At 42.9% G+C, this 21,062-nt stretch overlaps 1 protein-coding gene across 4 annotated transcripts in view; it reads right to left on the bottom strand.

Moving 5' to 3' along the window:
- The window catches only part of cep112 (centrosomal protein 112), a 136,930-nt gene that overhangs the window by 25,700 nt on the left and 90,168 nt on the right, over nt 1-21,062 (bottom strand). For all 4 annotated transcript variants that reach the window (XM_033644786.2, XM_033644789.2, XM_033644787.2 and 1 more), the window contains 2 exons: nt 13,853-13,915; nt 6,542-6,691 (listed from right to left, as the gene is read on the bottom strand). In XM_033644786.2, coding sequence (XP_033500677.2) covers nt 6,542-6,691; nt 13,853-13,915 — 213 coding nt within the window. The remainder of the gene's footprint in view (nt 1-6,541; nt 6,692-13,852; nt 13,916-21,062) is intronic.

Here is a 21,062-nt window from a genome sequence, read left to right as displayed (position 1 = left end):
ACCTCTCCCTTTTGGCAGGGCGAGGTGAGCATGTGTGCTTGTGTATGTGTGTGTGGAGACAGAGAGAGAGAGTTTGAGACAGAAAGAGTTCGAAGATACAGAGTTGGAAAGATAGGGTGTGAGAGAGAGCAGAGACAAGGCCTGTGTGTGTGTGTGTGTGTGTGTGTGTGTGTGTGTGTGTCTTTGTACCTTTCTCTTGGCAGGCTAATGTGGGCTTGAGTTCTGTCAGATTTGGCAGCTGCACATTTCAGACACACACATACATACACTCTTGCACACACCGGCGAAAACACTGCCTGTGCACACGGGCCACACAAGCACACTTCATGTGCTCAAGTAATCCAAATAACCTCGCTATTAAACTTCACATTCACCTCACCCACCCGTGTTTCATCAGAGGAAAAAAGAAAAAACATCCACAAATGGAGACACTTAACCAAGATACCACATGTAGGGAAACAGATGACATCAGGAAGCGAATAATCCTCTCACCAAAATGCTGGCTATGTCCCAGAGCCCTACACTGGCTTCCTCTATATTGGTTCCCATTCCCCTTACCTGATATGAATAGACTGGACAGATGAAAGCAAATACAACGCTTTCATCTTGCTTTCACCTTCTACAGTCCTTTGACACAGGCCTGGTTCCAGTGCATTAAGACTGCCCACTCCTGCCTTGCCCACTGTTATGAGATAACAGGTAACCTAAATATAACTGGCTACAACTCCATATGAGAGATCAATCATGGGAAACAAATGCAGGAAGTAAGGGGGAGACACTGGAGGGGCAATTTACTTAACCTAAGCTTCTCTTTATTTATTATCCTATGTGACACTGCAACTTCCTGCCACTGATGGATGGATGTGTTAATATATAGTCCAGCAGCATATTGTTGAATCTCACAATCATTCAGTCTATGTTTAAACCAGAGAACAAAAACAATGAGTGGCTAAAACGTGCAGAGTTGGGTTCAACATAGTCTTGCATAGCCAGACCTATCTTGCCATGTGCCAGCACTGGAGAAAAATTTTAGTGAACTCATCATAATTCCCGACTAAGGGGAACAAAAAAAAGCTCTTGGTTGTTTGTATGTCTTTAAACCAATCACGAATGTCCTAGGCAGCGATAAGCCCAGGATGTAGCAAGGGTGCTGTTGCAAATTAGTTTTGGAAGGGAACTTGGTGGAGAGGCAATCTCTGGCATTAAAATGGCTAAATGCCACATGAAACATTCATTTCTGTAAGCACTTATCCTATTTCGGGTCCTGGAGCTGACCCTAACTGGATAGGTCATCAGACTATCACAGGACTAACACATAGAGACAGACAACCATTCACTTTCACATTCACACCTAACCTACACGTGTTTGGACTGTTGGAGGAAGCCGAAAAACCCGGAGAAAGCTAATGCTAACACATGTGAGAACATGCAAACTCCACATAGAACGGAGTCCAGCCAGTTAATGAGTTCAAACCCCAAACCGCCCCATATGAAACCTGACTTTTGAGAGTGTAGGTTACTAGCTAAGAAGTTGCTGTTTCACGCACAGTGCTGTAACTAAGTGTGGAGATAGGCATAGCTCTGCAAGACTAGTTTCACATAAAATGGGATTTTAAAAGCCTTTCAGATAAAGATGGCCAATGACAACCTTTATGCCCACAGGCTACATCATCTGAGCCAAACTAGGTTTAGCAGTAAGCAACAGTTTAGCAGCCATCTTGGTTTTTTTGAGCTAGAAGCAACCATATTTGGACGAGAGGGTAGAACTGTGGAGAAACATACCCTGCTTGTCAGTTCACAAAATGAACATCATACTGTATTAAAGGAGACTTGAAACTAGTGATCGAGAGAATAAATTCATTAGGAGAATGTTTAATGAGGTGATAAATCAAGTGAGGAGTTGAGTCATTACAATCAGACTTCTTTTTGCAACAAGTGCAGTTGCCCCCTGCTGGCCACTAGCAAGAATGCAGACACTTCGCATTGGCTTCACTTTTCAGTGCCGGAGATAACTCCTTGGTTCACATCAGCGAATCAAAACAGCAAGGCTACTTGGTACCCAACAGTGTGTCTGCTCATTAATCAGGACGTGAGCATCACACGAACCAGCCTGTGCGCTTCACGTCTGCAACAGTTTGTGACAAACACTTTGATATATCGTCTTTTTCCTATTCAAACTGAGAAGGGCCAGCAATGCAACAACACACCAAGCAGGCACACACTCAAGTGCTCATGGCTGTATGTACACACACATACATACACACACACACACACACACCACACAAAAATACTCCTCCGCTAAACGTCACTTATACGAAAAACCCCAGATAATGAGCATACTTAACTGTACTACCGTTGTTCTAAAAAAGGGGTTTACGAGATACAAAGGTCCCTGCAGTTAACACCCACATTTAAGAAGTCACAAGTACAGTAGAGCCACAGAGGGAGCTAAATTCGGGCTAGAAATGGCAGAACAGGGCTGGCGAGGGGAAAAAAAGGGACATCTGATCCGGTGCAGCATGCATTCAGAACAACTGTTTTGGGATTATCCCAATTCAAATGCGCGGCTAACTTTGATGTTATTTTCTTCTCCTCCCATTGTCTGAAGCCCCTCGCTCTCTTCATAATCCGAGCCCTTTGAAGTGAGCAGCATGGAAACAATGTCAGCAGGCGACACACTCCCTCGATGGCCCACTGACAGCTTTCCGCCATTTCTTTCTTTCTTTTCTCTCTCTCTCTCCCCCTTTCTTCTCTTGTCCTTCTGTTTGCTGTCTCAATCCTCACACTTCCTCCATTCGTTTGTTGGTTCTCCCTCTCTTCCTTCCCCTTCATTGTGTACCATCTCAACCATCTCCTCTCCCTCTTTTTTGAAGTCAACACCAACTATTTAGCTTATTTATTCATTTTCTGTCTCTTTATTTGCTGTTTGACCAATTTTATCTTCCTCGCCCTCATTGATTCTCCTCTCCCCCTCACGTCTGGCCTTTAATAAGCAATTCAACCATTAATTGGAGTCTCATTAGCGGGTGGTTAATACATACAGGGGGGATCGTAATAATGAGGACACAGATAATGGAAACAGAAAGCCTTTGTCTGCTCCCAACACAGATGCCAAGGCCCGTGTCTTGTAACGGAGTCTACAACAGGGGAGACAGTGTGTGTGTGTGTGTGTGTGTGTGTGTGTGTGTGTGTGTTGTGTCATCGTACAGTTAAATCATAAGCAACAAACCTACAATGTGAGCAAGTATAGCCAGAGTCAGCGCTGACAAGTCTACCTAAGAGCAATGCTTACGTCCCCATGCAGCACTATAAGAAAATGAAAAACATTCCTCTGAAGTTATGGTAAATAAAGGATGAATTATTGGGTGCGTTTTCATATTAGGTCTGATTAATTAGTACTGTACCCGAGTATAACTGCACCTCTAATCTCCACTTACCCACCGCTTTTACATTATTAATGTTGTTATGTACCATCTATGTGACACTTTTGATGTGCTTAAGTGTAGAAATGGGCACAGCAGACCGACACTGCCGCCCCAGGGACCATCATGAGTAGGGACATGCGGAGCAGCAAGGTGAAGCTCTGCTCCTGGCTGGAGAATGAGCCGCTGCCATTGGGCGCAGAGTACTCTGCCTTTGCCTCCTGCCAGAGCTGCAACTACAGGTAAAAGGTTACAGTGAAGCCAGATCTGTGTCTGTCTGTGGCAGGCTGTGCTGTCGTCTGATATACAGGCATAATAAAGTGTTTTTTGTGCCTAAACACAACCAAGTGTTAGCCACAGCATTGTTGAAAGGTAAAGAAAGATAAAGTTTCAACATATCTGTTACATATTAACATACAGTACTATAAATGTTAAATATCTGCAGTTTGCAGAAACGTACAATGCCAACTTGTACAATTCTGGAGCTGGTTGCACCAACTGGTCTTTACGAAGCCTGGTTCTAACTGCTAAGTTGGTCTTTGTGACGACTAGTCCTTAGAATGGACTTCATGTCGAGTGCACCAACTAAACTTAAGCCTACTCTTTACTACGTCCAGTCTTAGCAATGCACATTCATGTGAATGTCCAGCTACTGTGGCTATTGTCCAGCAATGCTTAGATTGTTAACATTCCCCTGCTGTCTTGCTAATGTGAAGCTAATCATTTATCATTTGCAGCAATGATAGTATGGAGGATCAGACAGAAAGAAGAGGAAATGTCAGCAGAACTGTACAGGAGAGACTTTTCTGTGTTTGACTGACAGCAGCTGGCAGGTGGAGTTCCACAGGTAACAAGAAAGGAGAGGAAAAAGTAAGCCACCTTGGCTGCATCTTACAACTCGTGGATGGTCAGTGTATTGTTAGGAGTGGTAAAGAGTAAGGACCAAACCAGCAACTGAATGGACCAAAGTGAGTTTATACTGCTGCTTAATGTGCTGCTGCTGACCAGCTAATTAGCCATCTAGCTTGATAACTGATATTAGCGGTGCGGTTTTCATCAGTGAGCCTTTGTTCAGACCAAGTTACAACCGACTTAGCTTAACACCAGGCATAAGCCCTGTTGGTTCAACTGGCCCTTGGAGACTGGGTTGAGCAAAGTTTGTTAATAGGTAGCTCCTGCCTTCAGTGTAACAGGAATATAAAAAATATTTAAGAAATTGCTCATGACTGAATATCAGTTGGCTCTTCAATGTGTCACTTGAGCATAAAAAGTCAGCAGCTTATCTTCTACAGTCCTTTGTGTGTGTGTGTGTGTGTGTGTGTGTGTGTGTGTGTGTGTGTGTGTGTAGTCCTGCTGAAAACGACTTCCTGAAGCGTTCTGGATCATAATCTCAACACAGTGTCACTGTGAATGTGTTTATGAATGATTGGGACAGGGTTTTTACAGAGATCTGCCTGGGTCTGAGCTGAAAGATTAGGACCACAGAATCACCACCAGTCTCTACTGTCAATCATGAATGGACAGAAACAAACATTTCAGGCAGAGCCGGGGCAAGCCATTTCAGAGCAAACTGTCCGCTTCAGGAGAAAACTCAGGTCCGAGCAGGGGGGGGGCCTGGGCTACCAGGGCCAGGGAGGAGAGGAGATCTGAAGGGAGACTCACAGATCTGCCTCCTTACTATATGAGGCAGCTGCAAACCACAAACAGACAAGGTTGTGTTTGGAAACATGTCCCAATCCCAGACACAACAACTCTTTATTTAGTGCGCCACACCCAATCAACTGCCACTGTGTGCCCGTCTGGTTGCTAGGGCAAGAGGCAGAATAAAAGATCCTGTGAGTCCAGAAGAGGAATCTGCACAGAGGAGGATGAAGATCAGGGAAAGGAATGGATAAAATAATGTTTTATCTACACTTAAAAAAGTGTTGCACTGTGCCTGAGATAATCACGGTCAGGACAACAGTGTTTTATAGCTTACTTCAGCTTCCATAAGCTCCGTATGGCATCTAACTGACCACTTTTACTTATAATGTCTGATTTATTAAATAGTGGCAGATCAAAGATTTTTTCATCCCTATCTCTACATTTTATCAATTAATTTTTGTCTACATGTGAACTTTAATCAGGACAGGTTTAAAGAAATAAATATGAATGAGAAATAAAAAGGTTAATTCTAAAAAAAAAAAAAGAAGTTAAACTGTGAAAGAGAATGACAGTAATGATATAGAGAGGCTCAGACTAAAGAAGTGGGGTGCAGCAGACAGATTTATAAGGTTCAGCCAGACACAGAGCACACAGAGCCACTTTAAGACACTATGGAGTTTGCAGCTAGCCATAAAAATGACAGAGCGCATGCATACAAGTGTGACCGTGGTGTAACAAAAGAAAAGCAACCCGTGTCTACTCCATAAAAGTCAAATCCAGACAAGGCTTTTTTGAGGATGTAGTTTACTGACGCCCCCCCCGCTCCCGTTCCCAAAGTCTAAAGGTCTGTCTGTGCAGATGAACACTATAAAGACCACTGACACAGGAAAGGAAGTATATAAGAGTCCTTGGAGATTAAGGAGATATGAAGATAAGAGAAACTGGCACCTTGAAGACTGACTAAAGCTGGTGCAGATGTACCAGCTGTAGAGATTGTAATCCCCCGCGTTAAAGTTGATAGTGTATACACATACATGTGCTTAAGTAAAAAGAGTAAAGTAATACTCAGATTGTGTATACAAGGATGCAATGGGGCGGCAAAATATGACGATAAAATGGGGCTTAGACACTGATCATATTCATGGATATATTATGTCAAACTACAAACTTAAATGATGTTCAGTCCAGGTGCTTTGTGGCAGGTAGCAGACACACAAGCCCATGGCGACGTAAGTATGTTTAGTATGTTAAGTGCTTGAACAACACTTCAATGGTGACTCTGCGACAATGCAGCTGGGCACACTGTCGCTGTGTTGATCCTAAAAGCTTAATTATTCCTTCCACTGTCCTCGGGGATGGTCTTTATTTCAGGTATAAAGCCTCTGTCATAATATGCTGTGTCATACTTTGATAAAGCAAAGATGCTATTTTTAAGTGTGACTAAGCAGGTTGTCTCCTAAGTTCCCAATACTGACCCTGTTGGCCTGATCGGCATGGTGAGTTATTGTCCTCCTCTCCTCATCCCATCGAACACCGGACTCCTCCAACTGCTTCTCCATTGCCTGCTGCAGACGAACTGCCTCCTCCTTTGAGTCACACAGAGACGTCTGTAGTTCTGCAATTAGCTACAGGTGAGAAGAAGAGAGACGGGGAAAATGTGAAGGTTTGACTTGAATTCTAGGTTTGACAGGAATCAGAAATCAGTGAATGGACAACTGACAACACAGTGTTGACATACTGGCATACGCTGCTCTTTGGACAGTTTTTCCAGTGCATTGATAACTTATAAGTTATTTTTCTGTGTTTATTTTTTAGACAAGCGCCGCAGTAAAACAATCAAAGTGCAGAGAAATCCTGTTACCAGATGCTAAATGCAAAACATGTTCACTAAACGTAATGCCGACTTGCTTCATGTCACTGGTCTCGCAACGTAACCCTCATCACATGGAAAATGCGTTTTACATTCGTCATGGATTTTTGGATGGCAATAACTATCACCTTGAAACGCTGCTTTTTCCCAGAGTCTCATGTCTTGTGTCTTTTTTGAGACGAGACAGAAGACACAGAGAAAGTAGAGAGAGAAAGAGAAGAGGGATGTAAAAAAAAAAGAGACAGGAAGGAAAAAACAACTTCCTTTTTGAAGAGCGGAGTGACTTTGTGTTGGTGAACTTGCGGTGCACACCAAGATGAAAAGGAACTGCCTCGGCTTTGAAATCCTCCAGTCAAAATTAACATTCTATTTAAGCCACTGTCAGGGAAAGGCAGAGGAAAGATGAGAGAGTAAAAGAGAGAGGGAGAGGAAGGAGAGAGGGGGGGAGACAGAAAGAGAGAGACAGAGGTGGTGGTAGGGAGGAGGAGGAGGGGGGGCAGTGCTGCTGCTAGCTTTGGGCTAGACAGATAATTGTTTACCGTGTTCAAACTCTGGAGGACTAGCCCTGCTGGAATCTGCACACTGTGTGGGAGTATGGGAGTTAGAGTGGTGCGGGTCGACCACATATGGAGAGAGGGAGGGAGAGAGAGAGAGAGAGAGAGAGAGGGAGAGAGATGAGAGGGAGATTAGGCTTATTTTGTCAGCGGGGAAGCCACATAAAAGCAACAAATGACACATTATTATGGGAACATCATTTGTGGGCGTAATAATTATTTTACAATATGGATTCCCTGCATCTGCCGGTCTTTAGCCTCAGGCGGTGGCGGCACTCTAAACTAGTGAACTCAGCTGTCTGTCTTGTTATTCCTGTATATACTGTATATACACACCACAGCACCTTTTTCTGTCTGATAGCCAGCCAGGCCTTTTTAAGTCAGTAATTGGTCTGGTGAGACTTGTCTATTTCCCCCGCCTGCAAGCTTCTCTGTTCAGGGCTAAAGGCAGGCTTACCTCCTCATGAACCAGAGGTAGAAAAAAAGGGGGAGAGAATAGAGCAGGTTGGGTGTTTATTCACCTGTTTGTAAACAGAAAGGTGAATAACTAAGGCCATAAAAGATAGCCACCCTAGACAAGGGGATAATTCGCAGTGGTAGATAAAAAAACTTGAGTGTGAAAAAGCGGTGGCTGATACTGAAATAGTGAGGCCTGGTTCCAGATCTCTGAATCGCTTTAGTCCAGTCAATCTGTGGTTTGACCCTGGGAAAATAGCAATAGTAATCATTTAAGTTTTTTCACTTGGGACATCCAAATAACATATTTAAAGTATACCATTAAATGCTTAGTGGATCAAAGTAAATTCAGGGCTCGAAATTTGGGGCCATTGTGTCACAGCATTACACAAAGAATCGATATTTCTGCTTCTGAATGTGATATGTTAATGTGATTTATGTCTACATGTTTTTTGGGTGTTCTTGGGATGTATTTAATCCAAAGTCAGAAAAATACAGTAAAATTAGGTTATAAAGCATATTATCATTTAGTTTTCTGCACATACAAATTTGTTTGTCCATTAAAACTATGATGCACACCAGCACTCAGACTGAGACCTTTAATGAGACCAAACTTTAAACATGCCTTGGCTTTTTCATTCTTTGGTTTATCTATTGGTGCCATTGAAAATTCTGTTACTAAGCTGCCACTTGGGAGGGGTTACTATGTTGAAATATCATCCAGAGATAAAGACTTTTTCATGATACCATACTCGAATTTGCCACCTTGCGTGGTACCACATAGTGTAAATTCTGACCTGGGCCCATAAAACATGATCACCACCGATTTCCCATGATGCTTTCGACCGTTACAAACAGAAGTTTCCACTATTGCAGTGTATGTGTTTCCTATCCCATCCCATCTACAGGAGGTCTTTTTCTAAGACATCACCATAAAGCACAGCATTTCATATTGCTTTTGTACATATATTTTTTTAATTTCAAAAAATAGTTTTAAGTGAATGAAGAAAAATAAGATGATGACAATAAGAGTAAAGGTGCTGGGGCGTCGGTGGCTCAGTGGCAGAGCTTTTTTTCTTTTTTTTCTCTTAAAAAGAAGTGTTTTATTGAAAAGATTGACCCCCAAACTTGGATAGGTGTACATAGACCCTCCATTATCAACATCATTTCATCCACACCATGTAATTGTAACAAGTTGAAACTTTGCCTTTGACCAGTGACTGATAGAAACTATGAAACATTACTACTGCATATTCTCCTAGGTTGGGCCCATTTCTGAGATAGATTGACTGGACTACTTTGATTTGTTAAGTGATTTAGATAGTGAGGTGAGAACAAAATGGTGAGTGACAGAAAAATGCTCATCATCTACAGACACAAACAGCTATTTTCTGCAAAGGCATGCACATTATGCATGGTATTTAAGTGTCTTTACCTAAACATTTAAGCTGAAATGATAATTCACCAAATAAATTATTTAAGTAGACAACTACTACAACATTTTGAAGTATTTTTTTTCACTATTTTCTCATTGATTATTCAAGAAATTAATTCACAGATTAGTTGATATAATAGCTGCAGCTGAAAATGACTTATGGCCAATCACAAACCAGGTAAATTATTGTATGGTCCCAGTGATGGGTGACTTTATAGCTTATGTCAGTAACAACACTTTTACCATATTTGGTAACTTATAAAGATAACTTTTTGTCATATTTGCTGAAACTGGCACTATATCCACACAGTAGCAGATGAGACAGATAGGCTATGTAAAACATCATGTTCCTCTGCCCTCTTGGATTTCTTCTTATGGTCTTGCCGCACGTAAACGAAAATAATCAATCAAAGCCGAGGAGTCCCTCATGCAGCTGTCAATCATGTCAATCAAACTGTCAAAGTAGGCCGTGCTGATCAAGTATGAATCAAGAATCAATTACTGCATTGCCTCTTCCTCACCTCAAATGTTTTCAGACACATATTTTAGTGTACTGTTTAGCTGTAAAATGAGAAAGTTGGTCCAGCTGGTGGGCGGTGGTGCTTTGCTTGATTGCCTCCAACATGGCGGCCAGGTAACAAAACTTAGTTGATAACAGCTCCAGTTGGTTGTTTTTGGCGTGCTATTGTAGATTCTGGCAAATGGCATTAAAGGCAATAGGTGGAGGAGGGACATGACATTTTTTCACAGACTGTCTGTCTCATAATACCTTGTGTATGTAGTGACAGTTTCAGCAAATATGACAAAAAAAATTATTTTCATTAAAGTTACCAACTGCAGCTTTAAACCTGCATTAACTGTTGTTTTTTTTGTCATTTGGGAGCTGTGCAACATGCTGCAAACACAACACTAACAAATCCCGAGTTTGTAAAGTTGGAGCAACTGCAGAATTCATGTAGTCCAATATTCAGCTTTGTTTTGGTCTCTTATAACTCCTGCAGAATATATCTTAGCTCTTTAGCTGCTAAATGCTCCATTATGTTCATCAGCTAGTTTGTTATCTTTGCCTGCTGTTAAGTGTTGGGCAGGTGATGTATCTCCTGCTACATCTGGAAATGACACCAGTGAGAGTGAACCACAACAGTAAATTCACGTGCAGTAAAATCAAAACAAAGCCCTATTAACAGTGAAAGAATGTGTGGAGCTGATGCAAGCTGCAGAGTAGGGTGAACACTGTACCAGATCCTATCTGCATAAGAGGTCACATGTGAACACTGTTTGTGGAACTTAACAACCGGCACTGTGCTGAACTCAGTACGGTATATTTGCATATGTTGTGAACTTCAACCTCTGTCTTCCAAAACATGGTACTTTTCATGCACTGTGCCTCCCATGGCAAATTCCCTCCACCTCCTACCTACTCCCACGGTGAGACGGTCAGGGATAAAGTAATGATCTCTTCCCAGTACCACAGCTACCACCCACTATAGCCTGATCATTAAGTAGGGGAAGAGAGCACAGCCCTGCTCAGTTCACAGGTCACCCAGGAGGACCACTCACAGCTAGACGCTTAACACACAGGACTGGATTGGAGAGACACTAATTAGGAGAGTCTGTGCATGTGCGTGTGTGTATGAATGAGAAAAAGAGACAAAAGCAAGGACGTAACGTGCAAGAGGAAGGAATGTGTGTGTACATGCACGTAAAAATATATTCTTACTTGCTGTTTCTCCAGTCCCCTCAGGATAATGTATGGCGTGGTATGTTTTTAATTGGGTTATTAGCCATGCAGTTGAGCTCAAGAGCGATGCCCCCTGTCAGACACTGAGGGGTTAACAACTGGGGTTAGCCTTTGAGGTTCAAAGGCCTCTTGTTTACATTTGACTGAGTTGCCCCAAGGGGTAGGCAACAAATCCCCCTCCTGTTCCACCTTTACCTTTTAAAACAAAGCCGCCCGAGCCCACGACAAATAGCCTGCATTAATCACGCATATTATTATGTTTACACACAAACCCACACCTTCAGCATAACCCTCTGTATAACAACACACTTCAACAACGGTGTTGAATTCTGCGCACAGAGACTTTTCTTTAATGTCAGAGAGAGTGTTGTTTGTTGAGCCTGTGCCAGCTTTGTGTCCCCAAAACAGAGGATTAATCACTTGTTGCTTTGTCTGCGGCGGCGTACCGCACCGCCAAAGCGGGCAAACATGGCTGAACTTTCGCACAGCATCCGACTTCTTTTGAAGTCAAGCATTGTGTAACCTAATAAGCTACCGTTTTCTCACAACATCTGCTTGTCAACCCCGCTTTCAACTCTGTGCCTTTGCCAGCCAACCCAAAAAGGGGGGATTTAAAGAGGAGAAGAAAGAAAGAAAAACACCCACCCCCCCCCCACCCACCTTTGAATCTCCTCTTTGGGTAACGAGGTGCAATTACGGCCAAATGATTGTGATATTTTACCCTGCTACATAATCAAGGAGAAAACTCTTTTCTTTTGTAATGTAAACACTACTTAGGGTGTTTGGGATCTTTTAAACTGGTGAGGAAAAAGCTGACTGAACTTTCGGAGACATGTTGCTGAATGACAGAGCATGTCCTGGGAAGTCATATTCCTGGTTGGAAAGAAGAATTAACTCAGTTTCAAATGGGCTCAAAGTGAGGAGACAAGCAGTAATGTTAAACATATGGCCCTTGACTGGAGGTGTGGACAGACGATGCAATGACATGAGGAGGAAAAACAGGTATGCAGTGAAAGGGCACTGGAGGCAGGGGAGAGTGTGAGGACGCTTTTACACCTTTAGTTCGGTAGAGTCAAAACGCTGCTTGTCTATTGGACAGAATATCAGAGTGAATTAATCCTGGTCTCCGAAATAATGGAGGTAACCCAAATTTGCTTTGGCGGTTTTATCAATCAAATACTCTAGAAGAAGACGAACCATATGAGCAAATGACAAGAGAGCCAGTTGTCGAGCATTTCAGTCCTCTAATGAGATGAGTGAGATGGTACTCAAGGAAAAGAGAGATGATGAGAGGGATTATGATGTGTTGTAGTTATACAGATGACAAGTGTGGTATGGTCATAGTAAGATATCAGTAAGTTTTTTGATTCACTACCTATACATGGGTGGGATTGTGTTCTCACCCAAGTGAACCAAATTCTACTAGAGACCTACTTTTATAGGCGGACCAGAGTTTGTTTCGTCTGCAGTGGAGTCTGAGTGAGCTTTCACACCACCACAAACAAACCGGACCATCTGGGTTCGATAAAAGTAGACTAAACGGCATGAAAGCACCCTATGTGTGTGAAATATAATTAGGGACTTTAAGTGATTATTTAAGGTCAATTATACTCCTGCTTTAAGATGCTGCAGAAGACTCCGTAGCTCCCATGACAGGGACAACAGTACACGTTGGGGCCATAGTGATATCACACAGAGACATAGGCAGCTAGCAGCTGATGGTGCTAACACGGGAACAACAAGCACCAGTGTTGACTGAGCTAACGGTGGCAATGTAGGTGAACCAGAGACTGCGCTACACTTCTGCGACGATTCCCTGGGTTGGAATGCCGTTATCAGCAGTAACCACTTTATTAGCGCAGCGCAGAGTGGCGGCAACTAGCTTGCCAGTGGGATACAGACACAGGGACTAACATGCGCACGCAGCCGGACTGTCTACTAAAATAATAAAGAAGCTCGGATTACAACACTCACAGAGGGAGTGTGACTTCTGGTCAGGACACCATTCCTCCATCATATCTTTACATAGCAAATAGGTGTTCTGAATGTCATATACAGCTTCTTTAATGTTAGCAAACAGTTACCTATCAGCACATTCAGGAGACACTGAGCAACATTCATTTAGAGTTGTGTGTCTAGCCACCTGACGCATGTACATGTAATATTTACAATGCTTCTAGCGCACTACGAGCGACCCCTTCCACATTATGCATAGGTATCTGATTCACTGTCATCGAATAATATTGATGAGAGCAGCTTTAAGGGCAAACATATATTATCAAAACATCCAACATATCAGGTATAAGACCTGATAACCTGTCTGCCTTCACACAGTTCTGTTTGAGCTGCAAAGGAGAGCCTTTCACCTCTAACACCTCTGAAGACAGAGATGAAAGATGGAACAGGAACAGTAAATAAAAAAAGCCAGACAGTAGAGCTTTAGATATTCTTTATGCAATGCAATCTTCTGTTTTATGTGTAGATTTATTTGCCTGAGCTCTGCACAAACCTCACACTAGATAGGTCGTGTGTGTGTCTGTGCTTGTGGGTTTGTTCATATCTGCTTAAGGGTAAAGGTCATGGTGTGTTCAAGAGCGTGTGTGTTTTCATATGTGCTTCCTCACCTCTCCCATCAGTACGTTTGTCCAATCTTTCAAGCGGTTCAGTGGGAAAAGAGGAAAATAAACTGAAAGAGGGGAAAAAAGACGGGGAGAAGAGAAAACTGATTACCTGGGCAGACTTGGCGAGCTTCTGACTGTACTCCTTCTCAATCTGCTTCAACCTGCTGTTGGTCTGCAACAAGAAGGGAGAGGGGAGTGTGAGAAAGAGATATGCAGACAGACGGATAGAGAGACACAAAGAGAGAGAGTTGTGAAATTCAATCTTCTGTTAGGAAGTGCACACACTCCTACCCTCCCAACCTACCCTTGCTCTCACACACACATACACACTCATGTTGACCTCTGCCTCTTGGCAGTGTGTCCCTGCGGCGCAGGCCTGTGGCCCCTTGGCACAGCGCCAGTCCCAACGCTCATGTGTGCCAGCAGGTAGTGACGGGCATGGCGCACAGTGGGCACCACTCCCCTTTGATCCCCTGCCAACAATTCATCACTTAACAAGAAGGGGGGCAGGGAGGGGGGAATTAAAACGTTGCTGCCAATTAGCTATAGGGAGGAAAAAAAGAGAGATGATCGGGAGAAGCTGGGAGACACAACACAGTGGAGACAGAATAGGAGTGAATGGAGATTGTTGTTAGGAGTTTATTGAGCGGCGCTCGTCTCTTTGTTTTCGGTTGTTTCTCTGTGGGAAACTAGCCAGCTGGAAGCAAAGACTGCGAGTGCCTAATACAAGATCTGCCTCCGTTCAGCTAGCTGTGTTGTGATGCCAGAGTTTCAATGAGAGGCTGAACAGTGGAGTGAGATAATTAGGTGTTAAGTGCTGGAATTCGATAGGGATGTCAATGGCTGCCTGTACGCATGGTGACAAGGTCTATACAAGTACTGTAGTGAGACTAAGGCTTGAATTAATGGGGGATATAGGTCATTATCTGAAAGGCGGGCAAGTCTTTTTAAGGAATGCGGATCAACCTAAACTTTGAAAACATGCTCTCTATACCCCAGTAAGCATCTTGCAGAGCCAATGGTAAGCCAGTGATAAGCAACAAAGTATAACACACCTATTGTTTTTAATTCTGGAAAACTTCCTTTTCAACAAATGAAGGAAATATAAAAATATCGATAAAAACAGCAGCTGTGCAGGGAAATTTATCTAGAAAATTCTTGAGAAATGTACCAGATTTATATACAACAACATACATACACAACCCCACGAGACACACACCCCACACACACACACACGCTTGGCTCTCTTGTCCTGACAGCCACTGACAGACAGATAACTCATGAAAACACACAGCTTCACTGAACGCACCCATCGCGAGCCATCAACACCTGAGCTGCATTTGGACTCTGCACCCCATCCAAACACTTCCTGACAAACACCGCCACCCCGCGCGGAGCGGACACACCTGTCACCACGGAAACACAGAGCCATCACCAAGGATACCGGCCTGTCTTCCTGCGCCAGGACTCTTTGAGTGGCAGCCCGCTCGTCCCTAGGGGCCCTGTAGCAGCTGATGAGAGAGGGGGAGACAAAGAAGGGTGTAGAAAAGGCGAGAGAAAGAGCTGTGTGTGGGAGAAGGGGCGCAAACGGAGTCCTTCGATGTTTTTCTTTACAGCTGACACATTTGTTGCCTCCCTTTAATGCTGCCGGACTGCTCTGTCTTGACTACAGCTTAGCTGAAGCGACACTGTGGTAGTTAGTGTCAGATTTTTTTTTAAACCAAACTCTCAAGCGGGCTGCATTTGTTAGAAGAGCATCATCACAAACACCAAAATATGATTTTTTTAAAAAAAATGATGACACTTAAAAGTGTCCCAGAAGTAAAAATGTTATATATCAGCATCTCCTTTGCAATTGACTGTGAGGTAATGAGGTGGGTGTGTGTCCCTGTGTACTGTATATGACATGTGAGTGTATTCATGGAAACATATGGCCATATTGACACGCAAACAGGCTCAGATGTTTCATAAAAACATAAAGAGCTTGCTACTAGCCTATTCCTTTTACCTACAGTCACTCGGGGGAATTTAGCAGGAAACATTATACAACATCATACATTAAACAGCCTTGAACATCTAAACACACAATGAAAATGGCTGGAAATAGATGAAGATACGGATGGTACATGCAAGGGAAAATAGCCCAACAGGACTGCGACAAATACAAAGGGAAAAATCAGAGCTAAATTAAAAGCCCAGCCATATGTGTGTGTGTGAGAGAGAGTGTGTGTAAGCACTTTCAAAGAGACTACCTGTGCCCTGCCAAAGGCATTTTTGTGCTGAAGGCACTTTGAGGCTGTATCAGGCTCTTCAATCGCCTCTTAATCCTAGCTGTGTGGAGTGCGGCTGCTTTGAAGTGTGTGTGTGTGTTTGTGCATGTGTGCTGGCACTTGTGTGTGTGTGTGTGTGCATGTGTGTGTGTGTGTGTTAAAGAGAGTGGAAGTGGATCTGAAGGCAAGGCATGCACCGCTTACCAGAACTTAATTAATAATCTGCAGTGGGAACCAGGCCAAATACACACAGACACACACACACACACACACACAGACACACACAGACACGTGCACACTAAAAAAAGGACTGACGGCAGAGGCGAAAAAACGGGTGACAACTTTCTCTCTCTCTCTCTTTCTCAAACACACACACGCATGTAAAGATATGCACACAAGCCACACTTATTCAAACACAGACAATGGACAAACAGGACACATGAAGGCCAAACACACATCAGGATTTTGATCTGTGGCTGTTTGGAAGTGAAATTTGCTCAAGGTGTGCAGTCTCATTGTTTGGAATAGGCCGCTGTATTGTTGCTAAAGGAGGAAAAAACCAAAGTAAACATTTCTCAATAGAGTAATCCTGCCAACACATGATAACTTCTGTGTGTGTGTGTGTGTGTGTGTGTTAAAGTCAGTGTGCCTGTTTCCAGTATTTCAGAATCTGTTCAGTGCAGTCTATAGTCCTGGACAGGATATTGCCTCCATATGGCATTTTTCTTCGATATGTTTCCAATCATCGCACATTGCTAAAGAGCAATTATGGTTTTCAGCGTCGTCCTAGAGCTGAACTCTGACAGGAGATTAAAAAAAAAAAAACTGACGCAAGGGTGATGTCACTCCACACATAGAAGGGACACAATGTGACAGCCGATTGACAGGAGATTAGGTAAAGGGCTGGGCTGGTTTTAAACAGTCACAAAACACTTTTAATGGTTGTTGGTAGTGTCACCCTGCACACAACATGCTGTATACTGCACACTGGGGAGCTGATTTGTTGGGTTCATTCCTCAAAACAAAAAAATATGATTTCAAAGAGAAGCTTTGCTCCATGAAGCCTTTACTTTTAGTGGCAGCAGTATTTGTAAGCATTCAAAACGATCCTCTGTTCACCACGCATGTCTCTCATAACAATTTGAGTTCAATCTGCCAGCGAGGGAGAGCTGGGAGATGTTATTTGCTCGTTTGTCTGTAATCATTGGTGTCTTGCTGTGCTCGCCTGTGTATCTATGTGTGTGTGAGATAGAGAGTTGGTGCTGTAATGACAAGAGACTTTATTTCCATTTCACAGTTTGCCATCGCTGCCTGTCAGTAGTGATTCTCTTAATCCCTGCTGCTCACTGTCAGTGCTGCATCACACGCAGTACAGAAATAATGCATCACAGGCACACACACACACAGGCAGGCAGGCGTACACAGATAAACATACATCAAACAACACAGAAACACAACATACGGAATGTTCAGTGATTACACACTCAACCAGCCAGTTCTTGGTATCAGAAAACCAGTTACATCCATTACCATCAGTGGGAGTGGGCAAACATCTAACCCACACCATAGGGTCAGGAAAAAAAGCTTAATGGATGAAGTCCCTTGTAGAGTCACAGATTGCTTTAAAATAAGCAGGAGAACTGACTTTAAAACCACAGAAGAAGAGTCTCATTCATACTTTCTATGAACAGATTTGTGCGGAAATAGAGTTTTTCTTTAACTTATCATTTTAAAGTAGATGATAATTGCAGAATGTAATAGCTATAGAATGATGACACCATCAACATTCAAACTGTTGTCCTATAAGCCTTGCTTTCACTGTGCAATTCTGTCTGCCATGTATGATTTTTTGGGAAAACGAAGTAAGCTATCCCCAGCTACCTAAGAGTATCACAGGCATTTTCGGACTGGAGGAGGAATCCATTTTTTGGTTGTGTCCGCACCGAAAGAACTAGGAATGACCATAGTTTTTAGAACTATTTCAGAGTACGTACTCTCTAAGCACAAGAGGAACCCCGAGTGATCAAGGTGAATGGTGGTCGAACACACGAGCCAGTTCAACACCGGCAACCCCCATTTCCAAAAGCCTGTTAGCCATGTGAACAACAGACAACACAAAACAACAGCTCCTTACAAAACAAAAGCATGAAAACACAAACAAATGGACCGACAGCGAAGTCCAGGATATACTGAGCTGTAAGTCACGCAGAAGTGATGACTATACCAACCACAGGCTGGCTTATGTCACTTAAGCATTCTTATTGGTGGTGCAAATGCATCCAGAAACTATGCAAATAGTTACTCTCACCAGTAAAGTAAACAGTGGTTGATGGAACAACCGAAGTAAATGTGGAAACTGTCATACTTACTACGCTCTGAGGAAACCAAAAGCAATCTGGTTGTCTTCGCAACAGCAGTGCCAACAATGATACCGCTTGTAAAAGCTGGGTGGGCAAAAGTTGCCTGTTTGCACTTCAACTCATGTATAGGCAAAGGTAACTTAAAGGTCCAGTGTGTAGAAATAAGTGGCATCTAGTGGTGAGGTTGCAGCATGTAGGAGATTGACAGTGGTCAACGTGAAAACACAACTGGCCCAATCTAAGGTCAGTGTTCGGTTTGTCTGTTCTGGGCTGCTGTAGAACAACATGGCAGACTCTGTGGAAAAGGACCTGCTCTGTATGTAGATATAAACAGCTCATTCTAAGGTAACAAAAACACCATACTTCTTATTTTCATTGATATAAATATTGTATACCACTTCAATAGATGCCCCCAAATCCTCCACACTGGGCCATTAAGATGACTGTTAAACTATGACGGCAACAACACTGCTAAAGGAGGTGTTAAGTTCTTTCAATTGGTCATTGAACTTTGATGGAACTGTGATGAAATTCTGTCTTTCTGCCTAGGTAGACCTCGCTTCCTATCTATTTATGCCTCCGTCCCTGCTTTGATCAATAAGTCTGCCTGATGTTCAGATGTAAGATGACTCCGAGTTGAATTAGGAACTTAACCCAAAAAACACAGCCCAATATCATGGTGTCCCACTTAAAACTCCACTTCAAACCAAAGTGTAATCTATAGCGTGCAACAAGATGGGAGCTGCCTGACGCCATGTTTTAATGCGATTGAGAAAGTGTGTCGCTTCCCTCCCTCCTCTTGGATGACTTCAAAAAGTGAGCAAGGGAGCTGTGTGATGTTTTTTTGGGACGGCAGAGCCTTTACTTTGACTCTTTCATCTGCTGGGTGACTCACTCACTCACTCACTCACTCTCTCTCTCATTCTCCGCCGCCGGGCCTGATGGTGCACTGAGGAAACGAGGAGCTCAGATAGGTCTGGGCATGCGTACGCGCACACAAACACACAACATATGTTCATACACAAACACTTTAATGTGAGTGAAGCAGCTATGATGTAAACATATACCAACAGCAGACACGTAGATCCAATAATCTGAATGCCTTACACTAAACATCCTGAATTTAACCGCTTTCTCGCTTAAAATCAGATCCTTCGCTCTGCCTCCCCCATCTCTTTGTCTCCCATTTAGTCTGTTAGTGTGAGGTGAATGCGGGCCCTCTTTGATCATCCCTCAGCCTATGTTTCTCTCCTCCTTGTCTAATCCATGACTGACTGAATAATGTGATTTGGTGTATCTCCAAATGGCAGAGGACCAACCTAATAAGTCAGCAGTGACAGTGGGCAAGGGAGAAGACGTGGCTATGACAACAACAACGACAACAACCTCGTACCACCATCTTCTGGCTGAGAGAGAGAACGGTACGCCCACTGATGCAGAAAGCACAAAGGATCAAAGCTAGTGTGAATGAACTGATATCGATGTTTTATGAAATGTTAACAGGCGCACTAGAACACTGTATTAAGCATCAGATCTCCCTGATTTAACTTCCTGCATTCTGAGGTTAATGTCAGGACTTCTCTGTAGTTTTACGAGGACACACAAGTTCAAGATCTAATTTGTTTACAACAGCTTTACTGACAACGTCTCATCACTGCTTGTCCATATTTTCCTTGTGTCAATGAGGACTGTTAAAAACAAACACACAGCACAGGAAGAGATCGACAATGACAGACACATGACTGATGTTGTTGACTGGTTTTAAAAAATGACTATTTTTATCAATGTGGTCTAGCTTTGAAGAGAGCACGATTAAGTTTCACTTTTATTTCAGTTCCCTGCCAGAAACGGCTGCCCGTTTGGGAAGTACCAAGTATGACTGAATAAATGATAATTAGGTTATACTGCAGGAGTTGTGTGAGAGTTTTGCAAACAGATGTTTGATACAGTTTTGCTGTTATTAAAGCTACAGTTGGTAACTTTTATAAAAATAACTTTTTGTCATATTTGCTGGAACTGTCACTATATTATGAAAAGAAGCATGTGAGACAGATAATCTGTTAAAAAAATGATGTTATGTCCCTCCTACTGTCCCTACTGCCTCTAGTGGCAGTTGCTGGAATGAACCGCGACTCACCAAAAGCAACCGATCACAGCTGATGAGTCCCTCACACAGCTTTCAATGTCAATCACTGTTCGTAAACAGCAGTAAAACTGTCAAACAAGGTAGCACTGTTTAAATATGAACCAAGATTCTGTGCTGCCTCAAATGTTTTCAGAAACATATTTTAGTGTACTGTTTAGCTGTCAAATGAGAAAGTTTTGCTCAGGCCGATGGGTGGTGTGTTGTTTCCACTAGACTGTTTCCAACATGGTGGCAGGAGCAAACTTTCTCATTTTACAGATATATTTGATCATATTTGATCAGCGCTGCCTTGTTTGACAGTTTCACGAGCAGCGATTGACATGATAGACAGCTGCATTAGAGACTTCTCTGCTCTGCTTGGTTGTTTTTGTTCAAGTGCATTTAATGACATTAGAAAGGCTATGAGGGAAGAAAGGAATACATAGAATTTTCCTTGATGGATTATCCGTCTCATTAAGTGCAGTGTGAATGTAGTGACAGTTTCTGCCAATGTGAGGCAGCTTTAAACATGGACCCCTATGGCTTCAATTCATTAAGAAATGT

This window comes from Epinephelus lanceolatus, chromosome 18 (genome assembly GCF_041903045.1).
Source record: "Epinephelus lanceolatus isolate andai-2023 chromosome 18, ASM4190304v1, whole genome shotgun sequence".
In the NCBI taxonomy this organism is placed as follows: Eukaryota; Metazoa; Chordata; class Actinopteri; order Perciformes; family Serranidae; genus Epinephelus; species Epinephelus lanceolatus.
Note: the sequence above shows the minus strand (reverse complement) of the source record. Positions and strands in the feature narration are given on the sequence as shown.